Source organism: Suillus subalutaceus (genome assembly GCF_016647625.1).
Source record: "Suillus subalutaceus strain FC151 chromosome Unknown DFJ58scaffold_25, whole genome shotgun sequence".
Taxonomy (NCBI): Eukaryota; Fungi; Basidiomycota; class Agaricomycetes; order Boletales; family Suillaceae; genus Suillus; species Suillus subalutaceus.
The window spans coordinates 17,038-35,417 of NW_024540274.1; the positions used below are offsets into that span (position 1 = coordinate 17,038).

At 47.4% G+C, this 18,380-nt stretch overlaps 5 protein-coding genes across 5 annotated transcripts; 2 read left to right on the forward strand and 3 right to left on the reverse strand.

Annotated features, from left to right (window-relative positions):
- The first annotated feature begins 2 nt into the window (after nucleotides 1-2).
- Nucleotides 3-2,740, forward strand: DFJ58DRAFT_700232 (uncharacterized protein). The gene is made up of 7 exons (XM_041383568.1): nucleotides 3-274; nucleotides 334-402; nucleotides 454-626; nucleotides 675-970; nucleotides 1,022-1,318; nucleotides 1,375-1,576; nucleotides 1,631-2,740. Exons 1-7 carry the CDS (start codon nucleotides 141-143, stop codon nucleotides 2,287-2,289), a joined length of 1,830 nt encoding a protein of 609 aa, XP_041246497.1. The 5' UTR covers nucleotides 3-140; the 3' UTR covers nucleotides 2,290-2,740.
- A 1,997-nt stretch (nucleotides 2,741-4,737) lies between these two features.
- DFJ58DRAFT_774648 (uncharacterized protein) lies at nucleotides 4,738-6,114 on the reverse strand. Its single transcript, XM_041389389.1, has 4 exons — nucleotides 5,665-6,114; nucleotides 5,345-5,570; nucleotides 5,165-5,253; nucleotides 4,738-5,107 (listed from the first exon to the last, which is right to left on the reverse strand). The coding sequence occupies exons 1-3, from the start codon at nucleotides 6,097-6,099 to the stop codon at nucleotides 5,213-5,215; spliced, it is 702 nt and encodes a 233-aa protein (XP_041246498.1). The 5' UTR covers nucleotides 6,100-6,114; the 3' UTR covers nucleotides 4,738-5,107; nucleotides 5,165-5,212.
- Nucleotides 6,115-6,193: 79 nt separating this feature from the next.
- On the reverse strand, nucleotides 6,194-12,101 carry DFJ58DRAFT_774656 (DNA mismatch repair protein Msh6). The gene is made up of 30 exons (XM_041389390.1): nucleotides 11,663-12,101; nucleotides 11,324-11,591; nucleotides 10,922-11,277; nucleotides 10,597-10,692; nucleotides 10,535-10,543; nucleotides 10,455-10,478; nucleotides 10,380-10,399; nucleotides 10,312-10,324; nucleotides 10,184-10,258; nucleotides 10,094-10,131; nucleotides 10,024-10,040; nucleotides 9,593-9,966; nucleotides 9,276-9,532; nucleotides 9,096-9,216; nucleotides 8,958-9,030; nucleotides 8,844-8,907; nucleotides 8,639-8,786; nucleotides 8,329-8,476; nucleotides 8,126-8,246; nucleotides 8,035-8,074; nucleotides 7,906-7,980; nucleotides 7,478-7,854; nucleotides 7,412-7,424; nucleotides 7,293-7,363; nucleotides 7,146-7,238; nucleotides 7,048-7,097; nucleotides 6,973-6,998; nucleotides 6,898-6,918; nucleotides 6,698-6,841; nucleotides 6,194-6,648 (listed from the first exon to the last, which is right to left on the reverse strand). The coding sequence occupies exons 1-30, from the start codon at nucleotides 12,026-12,028 to the stop codon at nucleotides 6,328-6,330; spliced, it is 3,819 nt and encodes a 1,272-aa protein (XP_041246499.1). The 5' UTR covers nucleotides 12,029-12,101; the 3' UTR covers nucleotides 6,194-6,327.
- A 418-nt stretch (nucleotides 12,102-12,519) lies between these two features.
- On the forward strand, nucleotides 12,520-15,380 carry DFJ58DRAFT_700237 (cytochrome P450). Its single transcript, XM_041383569.1, has 14 exons — nucleotides 12,520-12,861; nucleotides 12,913-13,184; nucleotides 13,243-13,372; nucleotides 13,423-13,467; nucleotides 13,516-13,659; nucleotides 13,710-13,861; nucleotides 13,914-14,029; nucleotides 14,080-14,200; nucleotides 14,259-14,272; nucleotides 14,328-14,622; nucleotides 14,679-14,703; nucleotides 14,756-14,884; nucleotides 14,936-15,073; nucleotides 15,130-15,380. The coding sequence occupies exons 2-14, from the start codon at nucleotides 12,983-12,985 to the stop codon at nucleotides 15,233-15,235; spliced, it is 1,617 nt and encodes a 538-aa protein (XP_041246500.1). The 5' UTR covers nucleotides 12,520-12,861; nucleotides 12,913-12,982; the 3' UTR covers nucleotides 15,236-15,380.
- A 1,603-nt stretch (nucleotides 15,381-16,983) lies between these two features.
- On the reverse strand, nucleotides 16,984-18,065 carry DFJ58DRAFT_725200 (uncharacterized protein; the record flags this gene model as incomplete). The annotated part of the gene is made up of 4 exons (XM_041385206.1): nucleotides 16,984-17,169; nucleotides 17,229-17,435; nucleotides 17,482-17,614; nucleotides 17,737-18,065. The coding sequence occupies 4 exons, from the start codon at nucleotides 18,063-18,065 to the stop codon at nucleotides 16,984-16,986; spliced, it is 855 nt and encodes a 284-aa protein (XP_041246501.1).
- Between the last annotated feature and the right edge of the window lie 315 nt (nucleotides 18,066-18,380).

Genomic DNA, 18,380 nt, shown 5'->3' on the forward strand with positions numbered 1-18,380 from the left:
ATCTGTCAAAACAACCACGACCACGCGAGCGAAGCAATCCGAGCTATTGGTAGTCTGTCAGCAACATAAATCACTGGCCACCTCCTTAACTTTTTATCTACTTCTCGTTTTCCGCCATCGCCATCAAGTTCAGCTAGTTCATGCTTGATAACGAAGAATATTGTCATGGGCGCCGAAGAAGCGTCGACGTCGGCGGCTTGGCGCTTGCACTCGAAAACCAAGGCTTAGGTCATGGGTGGGGTGGATGGGAAGAAGATGAACAAGGAGAGACTCGGTAAGCCTTATTTTCATATATTTTTGATCGGAGAGGTTCTTACTACTGTTTGATAATAGCTATGCCGAACTACTTAGCGATATGTACAACCACACCCAGACTACCGTCAGTCACCATGTACATGACATGTAATGTCCTTTTCTGTCACATTTAAGTCATTTAACCGATCCCTTCATCAGCTCTCCAATCGTGATACCTGCTCATACGCGAGCGCACCTCATCAAGTCTCTTGATAGTTGGCATTTCGAACCGCAGAACCTACCTGAGGAGGAAGTCCTCTTCTGCGCACAAATTTTGTTTGAAAGCCTGTTCCGAATTGAGTTCATGCGAGAGGATATAGGTGTCTCCCTCGGTCAGTCTTATTTTGTGTCTGTGACGACGTTTCTTATCACTCAGACAGATGATATCTCCGTGTTCTTGAAACATATGCAGCCCCTGTACTGTGGACATAACAGTTATCATAATTTTCAGCATGCTGTAGATGTCATGCAGGCCTCCCAGGCCTTCCTGTGTGCGGCAGGTGTCGTACCTCCTGTGTCTATATTGTTGGATAGTGACGACTGCACATGGAGACCAAACAAACTGGGAAGGGAAGGACGTCTCGTATTCGATCTCAACAACACATGTCTTTTTGCTCTGTTTATTGCTGCCATTGGACATGATGTGGGTCATCCCGGATTGACGAATATGTTCATGGTATGATCTACACAGCAGCTTGCAAAAACACCACCTGACATCCATTCGCAGAAAAATGCGAAAGCGCCCTTATCTGATGTGTATGATAACAAGTCAGCTCTTGAACAGATGCACTGTGCCCTCCTCATACAAGCAATGCGACACCATGGCCTTGGGAAACTCTTGGATCGACCAGACTCTGGTTTCCGGAAAATGCTTGCTGGTATTGTACTGGCTACGGATATGAGTGTCCATTATCAATTCATGAGAGATTTTCAATCGCTTGTGGACGGTAAAGAATATTCTTTGGATCGGCGCCAATTACTGCTTTGCCAGGCAATAATAAAGTGTGCAGACATCAGCAATCCTGTTCGTTCTTTTTCGTCATCTATATTCTACATCATTCTAATTTGCGTGCGGTGTAGAGTCGGCCGCCCGGCGTCTCGCATTACTGGGCAGATGCCCTCATGGCTGAATGGACCTATCAAGCATCGCTAGAGAAGCGTTGGAGTTTACCGCCATCTGTCACGCCTTCCGAATCCCCGCTGGACCAGGTCCGAGGACAGATATTCTTTATAGGTTCATACGCCAAGCCACTCATGGACCTTGTCGCACAAGCTGTTCCTGGTATTTGCATTCTATTACTGCCCTTTTACGTGTCTGATATGTCTGCTGTCTCAGAAATGGAGATATTCGCTTGTCAATGCACTACAAATTTAGCCATGTGGGTGGCCCGCAGAGAAGTCCTATCCTCCCCAGATGCAGAAGATCCTCCATATCCTCCTGTAGTCATACCATGCCTTCGCCCTCCCGAAGATTTCCTCACTTCTTTCCCTCTCACTCTCCCCGCATTTGTTCTTACAGCTGATGAGCCTCCTACCTCCGGCGAGTGGCATTCTGCATATCCGCCTTCGGATTCCTCATCGTCTTCGGATTTTGGTTCTGAAGTTCACGTCGAACACCCGGTTGTATTCCCATCCCTTTCGCCCCCTGCGTCTCCTGTGCCATCCGTAGGCTCGTCTTACGCTCTTGCTACGCGTAGTTCATCATCAAGTCTCGCAAGCAATACTAGCGATGCTACACAAGCAATGAGAGCCGCTTATTCAGCGAGTGTGCGGAAGAAGAAAAGTTTTCATCACCGGTACTCTTGGAATGTGACCATCAGCTCTGGATCGTCCCCAGGTATCTCAGCACCCCCACCATTACTTGCCACTATTCCCAAAGCTGCACTATTATTAACCGAGTCCACTACGTCAAACGGAACGACCGTCGCGTCGGTCACTGCTGTGGTGTCATCCCCCGTAGGTGGTGAGAATGACGGCGGGCTGAAGGTGCCATGATCTCCCACAGGGGTGCCACATGGTTCACGCAGCGACCTCAACTATCGGCACTACATTTTGCGCAATGCATTTGACATGCGACAATGACATGATTCATGTCGGGTGGATACTACCCGGACTCACCGTGATTCGCGTCATCATTCTTGGGCTGTCGAGCAATTGCCGATAAGGGGGAGATAGACGTATGAAGCGGGTGTTAACTGTGTTAATTCACTTAATTCACCTACGCTCTATCGAGCTTGGGTCTATTCGTTTATTCTTCGTGCATTCGATCTTCTATATCCTTTTTGTTGTTTGGCTTACCAGCCCCAGCTGCCTTGATTAATATACCGGCAGCTTATACTATATCACCATACCAATGAGGCCACAGCGGATATCCACTGTACGATGTTATTTGTCATAAACTACTTATTGAAGAGTTTGAAGAGCAAAAAATGTTTCGGGCTCACAATATCCTGGTCTCGGAGGGGTCACTGAGTTCAAATAAGTTTAATTTCAACGAAGTGTTGAGAAATTTGGGGCGCGATGGCTCCCCGCGAACACATGGCCTGGAACAGAAGAAGATCGGGTAAACTCAAAGTTAGCTGCAATATTGAAGCCAAAACGCAAATAAAGCATAGGGAGATCTGCATTATGAAACATGTGGTCGCGGAATTCAGTAATTTCTTGATCGGAGTACACCTTCATTCACGTAAATTACTAACATGTAAACTCATGTCTTGTCCACTAAAATAAAAGATTATGTTCAAATCACGGAAATGATAACATGCAAAAGCATTAATATTGTCCCCTCTTTAGACAAATTCAATTAGCTGCAGGGGCAGGCTGTCCGATGTCGAGAAGAACGTACTAGCTAATAGAAGGGGAGAGTAATACTAGCCCACTCCCTTTCAGCATGCCCTTCCAAACGTGCATCTGTGGGTGTCATCTAAGGTCTCCGTGCACTCCACCCAGTCAATTCCCGCGTCCAATTCCAGGTTATTTAGGAAGTGTACTTCCCCGCAGGGATATTTACCCAGGCATCGGCGAACTTGACAAGGAATGATGTTAGTGTCGTGACTAGGACGGGATGAGAACCGCCGAAGTGCAACAGGTCTGATAGGACGACAATTAATGTCATAGCTGCCACTGGCGGATGGGCACCCGAGAGACAACTGACAGACAGCGGGATTGGTGACAGATCAGGGCTACGCGATCATTTCACTGACAGGACTTGTGCTGTGTCTCGTCTCCGTTCGTAGCTTACACGGTGGACATGACATTTCTGAATAAAATTACATGGGTTCCTTCCACAGAACATTATTCATAAGGTTTCCAAGGATGACCTAGAAAGAGAACGATCATCGGGCAAAGCGGCAGCTGCAAGCAATAATGGAAGAATACAACCTCACCACTATAGGATAAAATTACAATCTCAGTATATCACGGGTTGCATTGTGCACACCCTTCTGAATCTTGTCGCTCAAATCAATCTCATTTCTTTCGATTTGTTTGGCAAGGAACAGCGCTAGTGGAAACAGGTGATCCCCAGGGGGCCTGCGAGTGGCAAACAAGCAGCATTAACACCGCGATTTGGTGAGCAGGTAAACCTTCGTTTCCTACAATTTTACCTGAGACTCATCAGTCATTACTCAATATTCAATGCCAACGAGAATCAGAATTGTTACCTTTGAAGCGATATTAAACTTCAGTGGGCCGTATTCCACTCTGCTTCGTTCCGCAATCTAGCCCCCCATCCATTATTTCCAGAGCGTCGTAAAGGACATCTTTAATTTCCGATGCATCCGCCATGATTTGTTCTAGATGAGTTCTAGCAGGTCACGGTGCTACCGCTGCCTGCCGGACGAAAGTTTGAAATTCAAACTCAGCGATATTGGGTTCAATATTTGTCAGCTACGTAATCATGAAATACTCACCCAAGCTCTAACTTTGTCAGATGTCAGACTCGAATCCCCTGTGCCGGTGGAAGTTTACCTCAGGATTATCCACGAATGGCCTAGCCCGCCACGCTCTTGCCACAGTTACGCAAACGTACAGAGTAATGAATACGATGCACGCATCTCGTTTTAGTTAAAGACGGATGTTGTATACCTCCTTCGTGGGCGAGTCCTTTTCTTTTACATGCGCGGGAAGACTGAGCTCGCCACAAGCTGGAAACCTAACCTACCTCGCCACAAGCTGGAAACCTAACCTACTTCTATCAGGGAACCCAGACTATCAATGAAACGCACTTGATTGATATGTTGCCGTATCGTTTCGAGCCACGTGCAGAACTATATCTTGCTGCAGAAATGTAATGAGACATCATGTGAATGCAGTCGTGGGATGTGCCACAGCGTGGTTCACCAGCGGTATCCTCACTAGTTTGTATCACAGGGTCGAAGATACTTATGTGGCAGCGCAGCTACAGGGGCTATTAAAACATGACTGCAAGGCACCGGTACTACTGTACATTGTGCCGTCACTGTCTTGGGGTAACAACGACGAAGATTTAAAAAAGTTGTCAGCAGAAGCACCATATCTGATAACGAATGAAAAATGTATCAGGAGGTCAACGGTTACCGCGCAGCGTCTAACTGAAGTTTGAACGCGACTCTTCCCTTGACTCACCTGATTGGCAGATCTGGCAGGCGTCGTGTTGCCATTATGCCCATTTCAGTACATAGTCACACAATCGAGAATGATGATGGGGAACACGTATACGCAGCGTGAGGGTATAAGGTCCATGATCATCGGTGTAGAACAAGGGCACCAGATATACAACGCTTTTGCGATTGACGCTGTCACAGGGACAATCACGATAAATAATATATCTTTTCTAGGAAACACATTGAATCATCACTAGACTTGGATCCCCATCTTACGTTGAGCTCACCGCATCATCGCGCAATCTAATAGATGACTGCGCAACCACATGATCCATCTAAGCCCCATATAATTCAAACTCCCATGGCACTTGTGAGTCTAGGAGAAGATCACTTAACCATATTCTTCGTAAACGACATGTCGCATAAATCTTGATGTACGCCAAGTGCGAATATGTCCCACTAGGAACAGGGGATATTTGTCGCTGAACGATTAATGTCATGACGACTGCCTTCGTCGTCATCGAGCTGATTCATGCTAGCAAGTGTGCTAAAGTGGGGTATCAAGGACGGAAGGTTGAGCGTAATTGTGGACCATGCTGTCAAGGGACGAGATGAGGGCTGTGGAAATGAAAGAGGCAGATGAAGGACCGGTTGCGCATTCGAAACAGGAGATATTGCAAGTTTGGGTTCCTTCTGGTAAGAAGAAGTCAGTAGATGGGCATATTACACCAGGGTCTGCATTGAAGGTTGATACCGAGGAACGGGAGAAATCATAAATGTCATGCACCTGAAATGTAGAACAGCGAACTACACCGCGCCTCCCCGACTTGTCAACGATACCTATTTCAAAAGACCACTCCCTGCCCACGTTTCGAATTTGCAAATGAAGCCATTTATGCTTTAAACCTAACTCTCTGTCACTGGGATCTGTATTAGGTGGGGACTGGATGAAGGTCATCCGGAGAGTTGGGGATTGGATATGAAGGACAGTTTGATGTAGGCCATAGCCAATATTTGGTTCATCATTGTCATCGAGTGCTGGCATCGAGCAGAGAACGGCCGGTGGAGACGGAGATGGTAGGGAGGACGCATCGTTCAGAAAATGGATGAATGAATCTGCGGCGAGAGACACATCTGTCTGCTGTGAAAATAGGGAAAGAGGTTCGCTACTCGTAGAAGAGAATAGAGAAACGATGCTCGGCTGCACGGTGTTAGTGAACATCTAGGTCAAAGTGACCGGCACCGCCACTTCTGATGTTTTTCTAATTCACTGAAAATTGAATTTATGTTACATAGCAATTTCCAGTCAAAGTGAATGCACAGCGAAAAATGTCAATGTCGGTATGTGAAGTGCTGGGTGCCAAGTAATGTACGAGCAGTGTGTGCTATTAAGTAGTGTGGGGTATAGAGAAAGCAAATATCGAAAGCAATCAACATTGAACAACGCAAACTACGAACTGACATACGAACGCACAGCCTGCTTGAGTCCTTTGAGCAGTTCTCGCTGCTTGAACGGATCGTCTGGCAGCTTCAAATTACCCATGGCAAGGCTTAAAAGATAAGTAAAGTCCGCTTGAACGACCAAAGGTAGCTTGGATGCCAGCGACTTCTTCTTCCGGTCGTCAATCTTGGCTTTGAATTGTTTCGCGAAATCCTCAGACACAACTTCAGCGCGTTTAACCACCTCCTCGGGCACGCCTGCAAGCTTGGCTACATGTGTGCCAAAGGACGAAGATGCGACACCATCAACCAACTTGTACAGGAAGACAAGCTACGGAAGTGTTAATCGACCAGCAATACACGGTATAGAGCTTACTTGCCTCGTGTTTTTCGTCGTCCAGCATGGTAGACATGTGCATGTTTCTGATGTTTGGATGATAGGCAAAATCATCGGTGAGCGAGCCATAATGTGTTGCAAAGAATGCTAGTGGAAGGGTGCGGGTGGCAATTTCATGGAGGACAGCCTAATGTCGTACAAGGTCATAATCAGAAAGTCCCATGATATGCAAGTGAGACATACTCCGGCGATTGCCATACCATCCTGAATAAAGAGCCGTCAATAGTGGGTCTCGAAGAAAGGGGTGTCTTCTCTTACATAAGTAGAAGTGCCTCTTCCCAGTTCTCGAATGTGGGTCAGCAAGATATCCGTTTAAAAGGGATGATAGCTTACCATCAAGGATTACCAACGATTTAGGCGTGGCATCCCGCAAGATCTTGCAACTACTCCTCGTTTATAACCGAGATACCAAGTTGAGGGACGTCACTCACCACTCATCCAGTTCAACTTTGAACGTGCTTGAATGGGAAAACATGTTATCATAAGCACCCATCCGCGTGAGAATAGCATCTATCGGACAAAGTCTGCATTGGTGTCAGTGAACGCATCCTGTCAAAGGGGTAACAACAAATACTTACCGAGCTGACTTGGCGGGAACGAGCATGCCCAACTGCGCCATGATGACACCTGTGGCTGTCATGCGCATGACCTAAGAAAAAAAATGAAAACAAATCTCTGGGGTGGTGTAACTACCCACCGTGGATTTTCCACTGCGCATAATACAATGTAAGTAACCCATGCTAAAAAGATGATTCTGACTAACCCCATGTTCGGACCTGTCAACAGCGCAATCCTGCCAAGATCGCCGCCTAATTTCACATCATTCGCAACGAAGCCCTCCCGCAAGCTCGCCAGTGTTGGATGTCTCAGCTCTTCAAATTCGATGAAGGCAGCATCGCCTTCCACGAACTCAGGCCGACAGCTTGGCTCGCCCATCGCGATGGATCCCTTCGCAAGGCTGAAGAGGCAGTCAAGTTCGGCGAGAACACGCACGGCGCGGAGCCACGTGCCCCGGTCAGTATCGAATTCGGCATAGAGACGTCCTCTGAAGGACTTTACCGCCGCTGAGCGGTTCTCGCGTGCTTCTTTGAGACTTCGGATTGTAGGTTGAAGGGAAGGCACGATCCAACGGGTAGCTGCCTGACGTATAACGGTGAGCTATGTTCTCAAGACGTACCTTGATTTACCCACCTTGGTACCGCTGCTTTTGACCCAGTCATTAGGGACTTCTTTCTCGTTCGCCTTGGTCTGGACTAGATAGATCTCCTACCAGAAGATACAACCATGAATATTAGTTATTACGAAAAAGCGAATCCTGACTTTGTTCCCCTGAGCACTATGCCACCACGTAAGATTGCGCCTGTATCAAACTTATCAGCGCAAACTGCCTTCTCGAGAAGTAAAGACCTACCCAAGCTTTTTCTCAAACTTCTTGAGTTGCGCGTCTAAATCCTTCTCAAGCTCTTCAATTTCACACATAACTTCATCATACACCTCATCCTTGCCCGCAACAGGGAGCAGCTCATCTGTTTCTAAAATCTTATCATCAGTAACAAGGAACGAACAATAAGGGACACAATCCGAGTGATCCACGAAAAACACGGTAATACATACCCTTGTCCACAGTAAACCGCGATTCTACGTTCTTCAGATTGGGAGTCAGATCTGGTGCTGATCTCAAAAGTCCGAGGATCGTCTTTGAATCGAATGACTCAGAGCTGTCGGCAAGCTTCGCAAGGCCGCGGCTAAGCTTCTTGAAGGCCTAGGAGACGAAAGGGAGTTAACATCAGAGATTGCACCGATCTTGAGGGCGGTATATCAAGCGGGATGGTTCAAAAGGCCAGATTCAAATGCAGTCCAAATCTTGATCCACGGATCTGATGCGCCCACAATACAAATTCATTTTGCACGGGAAGATACGTACCGCAAGCACCTTGACAAAATCTTTGACCTTGCAGTTATTTGCGTGAATCCTGGAAACGATCCGCTCCAGATCGGGGAGTCCTTTTGCGAGTTCGGTAAATTCTTGCTCGAAAGTTGCGTGTGAGATGAGGTCCTCCACAGCATCCAAGCTGCGGAAGAGTATATTAACACTGTCGCAACGTCATTAACCCTAAGGAATGTCGTACCGTGCATTAATATCTTTAACTTCCCGCAAAGGAACACACAGCCAGATCCTAAACAGTCGTTTGCCTGCATGGTGCTTCAATACCTTCTAGAAGAAATGGAAACGCAAAGCCCACCAAACGGCGTGATGCATCTTCCCAGAAGTTTATGCAATGATCCATCTTCTGTACCTTCATTATTGAGCAGAACCTGCACCACCACATCAATCATTGCCTGCCGGAAAGACTAACATTGAATAACAGAATGACACCCACCTCAACGTGGGCAAGCGTCTGCCCATCTAGCACAACGCTGGTTCCTCTCTTCATTGGATCATAGACGTCAAAATTCCGCATCGTAAGAAGGTCTTTGTCAATGTTCAGCTGACGGAGGTACCTATTTTTAGACGTAGCATTCATGTCCTGCATTATCTTTGGGATGTCCGAAATACTCACCACATCAGCGCGCCCAGGGCCTCCATCGCGGCACGGTAACCCGCCATGTCACGAATACACTGTGGGACAGCGCTCGATAGCTCGGCATCTCCATCCATCGCATCTTCCCCGCCAGCATTAGCCTCAGAAAACATACTGTTCAGTTCATTAATCGTCTGCGGGTAAGTAAACCCTTCGACGTCGCGGAGGCTGGTCCACAAACAAGACCCGGGGAGGATAGACTTCAGTAGGCGCGTCGTTTGCACTGAAAGATTCCCCTGTTACAACAGATATAATCATTCTGGAAAGTTGGGTAATATGAGGACGATCAGACCGACCTTGGTGAAGATGACTTCCTTTGGCCGAAGCTGTCTCATCATCGTCTCCAACTTTGTCGTGCATACATCATCCTCAAATGCACTTAAGCTGAACTGGCTCGTGGCGCTATCGAGGACGCAGACACCGAAACTGCTCATGCCATCCTTCCCGTCGGCAGATTCGCACAGGGAAATACAATGCCCCGCTTGCTCATCTGTGAGGAGGTCTTCGTCCACAAGCGTGCCGTTTGTGTATACTTTGTTGAGCTCCCTACGAACAATTTTCTCTTTGTCTTTTCCTCCAGTGCCCTTCTTACCCTTACCCTTGTCCTTTGCAAGGCGCATCTCAGCGCCAAGCGCCGTCTCGGCTTGATCCACACGGCCGACTTTATACCCTGTATCCAAGTTTTGAGCTCAACTTGTTCATGCGGAGAATGTCAACATACACGTACCCTTGCCGAGGAATTTGCTAGTTTGTGGGGCTTAATGAGCAATCAATGACAATTGTGAGGAAGGACTCACGCAGCCCAAAAGTTGAAGCTTGTCTCAGGTACGCCGACCTAACAAGTCGTGCATAAGTGATACAAAGGAAAATGGGGCAGTGAAACCCACCATGGACATCTTCACGCGCTGAGTGAGTTTCAAGTCAAATTCCCGGTGCCCGATCCGCGCATCATCTTCATAGAGCTAGGTGTGGGTGAGTACAGACATAAAATTTCCGAGTAATGCCTCTGGTTCACCTCTAGGAACTTTCTACAGGCGGAATGGCCATGAGCATCAGCATGAAGGGAACGAACAGATAACACACCCTTTCTGGAAAAACAAAATCTAGTAGGAAATACACACGTTAACACAATTCAAAAGTAACTGAATTAACACATACAGTGTCGAAGTGATCCTGTTTGATCTGTAGAAATAACAAGCGTCAAGGACACCCTTATAAGGTATTACATCCCGACGTACCTCCCAAAACTGTGTAAAAACATCGCAAAAGCGTCAAAATAAAAGAAAAAGAACAGCCGCACCTGTGTTTCAAAAGGCGTAAACTCTGTCCATGATTTCTTCGGGATGTACAGTGTGCGCGGGTCGTATCCAGGCTCGCCGGGGCGAACACCGTCTTTCTGTAGACCGTATTAGCAATATGAAGCTACTAGATGGTACTCGAGAAGAGAAGATGAAGACTGGCATATACCCATTCAATCGAAGGGGAATATAACATGGATGAGTTTTCTATGCATATATATGCATGTGTGCGTTGGAAAATGCTTCCGCCCTCCATAAATGAGTGAGACATTGAACAAAAATGCGATACATCTCTTTGAAATGAAGTTATTAAAAAGGATCACTCACATCCCGTACATCGACCAAAAAGAGGAACGGATCCTCGGCGGCCTTTTTCTCGGTCTTCTTCTCTTGTGTGCGCCGCTCTGCCTTCGTCAAGAACATAGTATTTCCTCCCAGTCCAGTCCCGCTTCCTGTTTCACCGCCAGCTGCCCCAGATTTCTTCGCGGACGGACGCTTTGCCTTCGTAGAGTTCTTTGTTGGGGCACCTGATTCCTCACCAGACTGGTCGTCCGAGGCGACAGATTTGGACGACTTTGAACGCGAGGATGCGCGTGACGATGAACGCTCGTGCTCTGAGTCAGAGTCAGGAACAATAAAGTCATCGTCATCGTCATCAGAAGCTCTCGATTTCTTCTTAGATGCTGTTCATGTTCAGATAAAACTGGGGTTGAGCATGCAGCTACTTACGTTTGGCAGGCAACTTGCGGAACTTGCTCAAGCGGGATGAGAAGTGCGAGCGCACGTCTGCGTCCTCGTCGTCTTCCTCATCAGAAGTGGGAACTGAGGGTGTAGGCGCGATACGCGGTTTCTTCGCGCGTCCACGTGAAGGAGAGGATTTGTCATAGTATTCGGGGGATGAGGTGCGGTATGTAGCTTGTGTCGTGCCCTTCCCTGAAAGACCCTCGCCCTCCTCATCCGAGTCAGCTAGAACAATCTTGCGTTTCGTTAGGCGCGTCTGTACGGCAAGGGAAGTTGAACTGTCAGAAAAAGTCGCACAGCACTTTGAAGTAATTTTAGAACGCTCACATTAGCGCTCTTCTTGACCGACGCGTTCTCGTCGTCTGATAACATGTCGACATCTATGGGAATGGGGTCTGAGGTCGGTGGAGTGTCCTTGCCGCTCTCTGCATCGATATCGATGTCGGAAGATGGTCTCGAGTCTGGCGTCTTGGGAGTAATTTTCGGTTTTGTTTTAGCAGCCGAGGAAGTCTTTGTCGACCCGGAGGAAGTTTGAATCGCTGGTACAGTGGAGCTTTTTCGCGCTGGCGTGGCGCTGGTCGCGTTCTTTGCTACTGCAACTGAACTTGACAGGCCGGGTTTCGCAAAAAAGTTCATGAGGCTCTTCTGCGTCATGCTATCGTTAGATTTTTTCTTTGCAGGCGTAGGTGCCATCTTGACGTGTTCAGTTTCTTTTAAAACTAATAGTTATTAGGTCGGTCGCGTCGGAGCGCATTTGTACTTGTTTGTTTGATGCTTAAGCGAGCTAAGAAAGCTTTGTGATGTTGACTACTATCATCGATCATCGATATCCCCTGTAATATGCAACATTTCAGTAGCCCTTGCTTGTGACATACGATTGTTAACAATTATTACTTTGAATTTCTCCGGTGTTCATATTATTAACCAGCTTATAATTGGCATTTCTCACTGAGCCCTATACCACTCGTCTCTGGCTCGGAGTCCTACTCTAAACTTGACCAATGGCGAAAAAGGCCAGCAAGAAAAAGGAAATGTGAGTGATAGCGAACGCGAACTTGAAGATAAGACTAATATTTTGCTGCAAACGACTTCGTCGGAAAGATACGAGTCCTTTTTTGTATCTTCATTTGTTCAAACTATATACGTACATCATTACATGTCGTCATTAATATTTGTTCTACTCAAGTCTCGTGGCAGTTTTGTCGGTTCGTGCACCATCCTTTGCCAAAAATTTCAACTCTTGTATTCGCGAGTGCCCCATCTCTTTTCTCTCTGCCCAGAACACTCGACAGTTGTCACCACTCCTGCTCCTTCCCACTGCCAGCACTTCAAGTCTCAGGGCTGTGCGGCATGAGCACCAGATCTCCAACACACTCGTAGCCGGCCCTACTTCACCATTACTCATTCTCTCACTCCACCATATGTACAATGCGGGGTGCGAGTGGCTGGGCGCAACATAGCGAACACGTTAAGTGGAGTCTAGGGTCGTTTGAATGCCGTGATTCGGAGGGTGTCCGGACTTAGAAGTTTGTTTACAGGCTCCTATCGCTCCGTTATGGATCATAATTCATTCTCAGACTCTCAGTGCTATATATCTTAGCACAATTCAACCACCATCCATTAAAAACCAGAGAAATACATCGTACCATGCTCGACGATGGATCCAGACTTTACTTGACCACATCAGCTTTGGCGCTGGTTATCTTCAGTTGTTACCGAAAATATCGGGACAAGCAGTCGGGTCCCCCACTCCCTCCTGGTCCTATGCCCCTCCCAATAGTGGGGAATGTTCTGAGTCTCGATACCGCTCAGCCTTGGCTGACTTTCAATGCCTGGAAATCCACATATGGTTAGCACATCATGATGAAGATCTGTTCATGATAGACTGGTACTCATGTTTTCTACAGGCGACATCATTTATGCTCGTCTCCTCAACAAGCCTGTGGTTGTGATTAACTCTGAGGAGGTTGCAAAAGACCTCTTTGAAGCACGTTCTACTATATATTCGGACAGACCCCAGTCCATCGTTTACCCACAGTGAGTCAGCATGTTAGAGTATTGCTACACATCGATGACGAAGATGTCAGCTTCGCTTCGGACTTCAACCCAGTGCTCATGCCATATGGAGACAGGTAATGGATTGTTCTCTGTTGTGTTGATCAGTGTCTGAACTCCAGCAGGTGGCGCCTTCACCGACGAATTTTTCATCAGGCATTTCGTCAAACTGAAATAACCACTTACCATGCTGTGCAACTGCGTTCCGCCCACAAAATGTTGTTCAGTGTTCTACAGGACCCTAGCGACTATTCAAGACATTTTGAGATGTTGGTTGTAACAGTCTATTTTGGTTCCTGCTGAGGCTGATTTTCATCAGGTTTAGCGTTTCCTTTATACTGCCTATGATATATGATTATGAACCGAAAGCCAAGGATGATCCCATCGCCTACAACATGAAAAGGTACTTGAATCGGACAAACACAGCTTTGACGCCAGGTGTTACTGTGATACTCGAAACATTCCCATTCCGTATGTCTGCACATGCAATAATGGCCTGTCATTACCTCAGCGGTCATTTTAGTTTTGAAGCTACCCAGCTGGTTCCCTGGTGCCACATTCAAGCGAGCATCACTAGAGTGTCTCAAGGCAGGCCATGATATAAAGGAGATACCTTTTCAAATGGTCGAAGAGAGAATGGTGAATCATCCCATCCATAGAGGTGCAATGAACTGATGAACCACACATAGTCTACCGGCATCACGATGTCTTGCTTTGTGGCTGATACCTTGAGCAAGACGAAGCTTTTTGCAGAGGACGACGCTGTCATTATAACTGCAGTCAAGGAGGCTGCTAGTATGACATTCGCAGGTATTCAAGCTACAGAACTTTATCCCCTTGATACTTATTGTTGTTTCTGTGTCTTCAGCGGGATTTGAGACGGTATGTATCGCCCTGATCTGCATTCTCCGGGGTAATCATCTTGCCCTCGGCCCAGACTACTTCCACGTTACTCGTGTTCATTCTTGCTATGGTGCTCAATCCAGAGGTACAAGCCAAAGCGCAAGCAGAGATTGATCGAATCGTTGGCAAAGATAGACTCCCCGATTTCAATGATAGACCATCGTTACCTTACGTTGACGCTATTTTGCGTGAAACATTCAGGTGGCACCCCGTGGTTCCATTTGGTCTGTTTCACCGTCACCCTTATTACCTTCCTCTGATAACGTACTTAGGCGTCCCGCGCACAACAACAACCAGTGACATCTACAAAGGCTACTTCATTCCTGAAGGTTTGTAAATGTACCATGCTAATCGACCAATGGCTGCTGACGACCCAGTTTGTCAGGGGTTGTTTTATTTGCAAATACATGGCAAGTTCTCACTTCCTTAATACTGAATGTATCGAAATGACCAAACCTTTAGGGCAATGACACACGATGAAACGAAGTACCCCAGTCCTGATGAATTCAAGCCGGAAAGATTTCTTCATGATGATGGGTCGCTCACCAGCGACACAATGCCTTTAGGCTTTGGCTGGGGTCGTCGGATCTGGTGAGCATACATTCATGCAGTCTCTTCGCTCTGTTGAAAACCGCTGGTCAGTGTGGGACGGTATGTCGTGGACGCGTCACTCTGGATCGCGATCACGAGCTTCCTCGCCATGTTCTCAGTCCACAATGCCCTTGATGAACATGGCATAGACATCCCAGTCGTTCCGAAGTTCACTACGGGTCTCATCGTGTTTGTAGAATCTCATTTATTCCCGAGGGTAGTCTGCTGATCTCTCTTTTTTTCAGTCATCCGGAGAAATTTCCCTGCCGCATTGTCCCGCGATTCCCCGATGCATCTGTGAAGACACTGACACACTTGACTGGATTAGGTTCGTGTGTCGACATCGCCTGAACATTTCAGCGACAGGGCAATCGCAATCGTGGTGTAAATGTACAGTATATATAGTGTTCTGTATCTCCGATATACCATCCGAGCATAGTGCAGAAATCACAGACGAGCCATGACCATTGACAACTAAAGTTGTATGGTCGACATGACGTGCGCGCGTCAAGTCAGGTGATCCGAGTGCAATAATCTGTCGACCAGACTCACCAGAGTATCATTCCTATTTACTGATAAAATAGCAAATTGTCAACAAAGCTACTGGGGGCTTTGTCGTGATCTTCAAGTTGAAACTCGAGGAGTTCGACTACTTTGTTGAAGTTTATTCCATTGTCCGTACTCTTAGATCTTTATGTACGACCAATCATGGGTGGTGCCATGATCACAGGTGAGGGTAGAAAGTCAAATACAAAGCATCATCATCATTGTTAGTTTTCAAAGTCTCTGCACTAGCCTATCCAGCGTCTGCGACCTTGCCGCACAAGGATTTATTCAAGAGATGAAGAAATAGATGTTGTAATGACATGAAGAAATCGGCCGTACAAGAGAATGGTGTAGCAAAAAGCATGGTAAGTTCACACTGGAGGGGAGATAACGGCGAGACTTGTATTCATCCCATGGAAATCCTGCAGCTTCAGCATGAAGTCCGACGGAGCCATGAGTCAATCCTTTGACACGTACTGCGACTTGAATTTGTTGTAGAAGCATCCGCTGCTCAATGATCATTCTAAACTCGAAGCCACCTTGCTTCATCAGAAAGATGCTTGTCGAGGATCTGGATGACTCCCGCATGAGACTTCAGCAATTCAAGGCCAGACATCTTCTTCGCTGCGGCATTCCCCTTTAGCAGTTCGTGCGCGATGGAGCTCTCATTATCCTTATGCGCGTTATACACTTCATAGTCTTCCTCCTTTAGTACGGTGTACCGTGAAGCGAACACGTCCGCTAACTCTTGCACGAAGCAATCAAGAGCGCCATGGCCCTAAAAAGTTGACGTGTCGAACTTCATGATACTGCAACTGTGATGGAATTTGAGGCATTGTTGCATCCACAAACTACATCAGGAAAACCACCGGTCCCTTTTTCCCGCTTATGTTACTTTTTATGCTTAATATGGAATAAATCCAACTGAAAACACTGCTTTTCCCACTTAATTGACTTTTGCGAAAGCGCATTAAGACACACTTAGGCTCACAAGTCCAGACCACCAAAAAAGCGAGAAAAGTTGTATTTACACAATAAGTGATAAATGGTAGTAGTACTAGTAGTACTAAGTCACCCGTTCTCCTCGCCGTTAATCCGAGTCGTGGTTCAAACGTCGAAGGTAAAGCATCGTAACAAGCGCTCATGCAGGTGTAGCAAACATGCACACCACTCGCAGAAGGGTGGCCAAGCACATCGAGCTGTCTTGTAGTAGTTTTGCGTCATTTGTATGTAGTATAAATGAGCATGAACATTACTTACCTTGGTGTAGTACTAGAGGTCGTGCGTGGTACAGAAGCACCGCGCTTTAGAAAGCGGTGCTTGTCTGAAAGAAGAAGGTGTCGGGAGAGGCCGATTTGGCAAATACTATCAGTAAGTACAGACAACAATACAAGCTGAGCATCCACTCACCTACAACACGCTCAACTGTGAGAACGATGGGCCCTCACGATCCTGTAGGTGGCCTGCGTGCTATGTAGATGGCCGATCACTGACGAGTGTGATCAACAGGAGTTAGTCTGAGCGCCGAATCTTGTGGAAACGACACCACAGGTCTATCGTAGACAAGGATGAGGGCGACGGCGGCTGGTTGAGGCAGATTGGCTAGACATGCCACCGGATGTGGTGGATGAGGCAGTTGGGGCGAGGGTGGGGTTGTGGAGGAGGTTGAGAGGCTTTCTGGGCCGCTGGAATCGAGCACTACTCGCCTGAATCCATGGCGTGGCGTAATCGTCGGGTTGCTGAAGGTATGACCCACATCTTATCATGTTAGTTCATCTCCACACAATAGAGGGCGTACAGGTGAAACTACACGCTCAGTTTGCCGATGTGAATCAGCAGGGATCTTAGTTGAACGATCTCTGTCATGGGCACCATCGAGATCGGGCTGTGGGTGTAAGTAAGGAGCAGTAGTCACAACAACACTCATGTAAAACATACCGGGCTTTGGGGTTGGGGCGCTAGGAGGTGGCCTTGACATATCAACCTGACGATGAGCAGTTTCGCGCTGTAAATCTCAATTTAAAAACTCAATAGTATGAAAAAAAACTAACAGAAGTCCGAGTCGATGATTCAGGAGGGGCACGCCGTTCGTTGTTGTTGATAAACCGAGAAGCCAAGGCACTGTCATGAGTGGTCGACGGTGGCGAGAACGTTGTGGTGGCAAAGGTATCTGTTTTCCAGAGCCTGAACGAGCAAGAGATGCACACGAATGGCATATGGCATTGGCATGAACGAGGAAGAGCGGATGGGTGAAGAATATGTACGTTCAATTGGCGGCAGATCTGGCAGGCATAACAAGGCTGCACCTGTTCCGATCATATTCTTCCGGATGGCGGGATGCATAGAGGGGCGGGCAGACAGATCTAGGGGGCGTAACAAGGCCACACCCGTTCGGATCATATTCTTCAGGACGGTGGGTTGGTGCCATTGCATGGGGAATGCATAGGCAGATGAGGGGGCGCATGGATAGAACTAGGAGGCGCAATAAGACCACACCAGTTCGGATCATTTTCTTCTGTGAGGTGGTGAATGAGTACCACTGTGTGCCAAAGCGAAGGGGTACCAACAAATCTGCAAGCATAACAAGGCTGCACCTGTTCGGATCATATTCTTCAGGACGGTGGGTGGGTGCCATTGCATGGGGAATGCATAGGCAGATGAGGGGGCGCATGGATAGAATCTAGGAGGCGCAATAAGACCACACCAGTTCGGATCATTTTCTTCTGTGAGGTGGTGAATGAGTACCGCTGTGTGCCAAAGCGAAGGGGGTACGAACAAATCTGCAAGCATAACAAGGCCGCACCTGTTCGGATCATATTCTTCAGGACGGTGGGTGGGTGCCATTGCATGGGGAATGCATAGGCAGATGAGGGGGCGCATGGATAGAACCTAGGAGGCGCAATAAGACCACACCAGTTCGGATCATTTTCTTCTGTGAGGTGGTGAATGA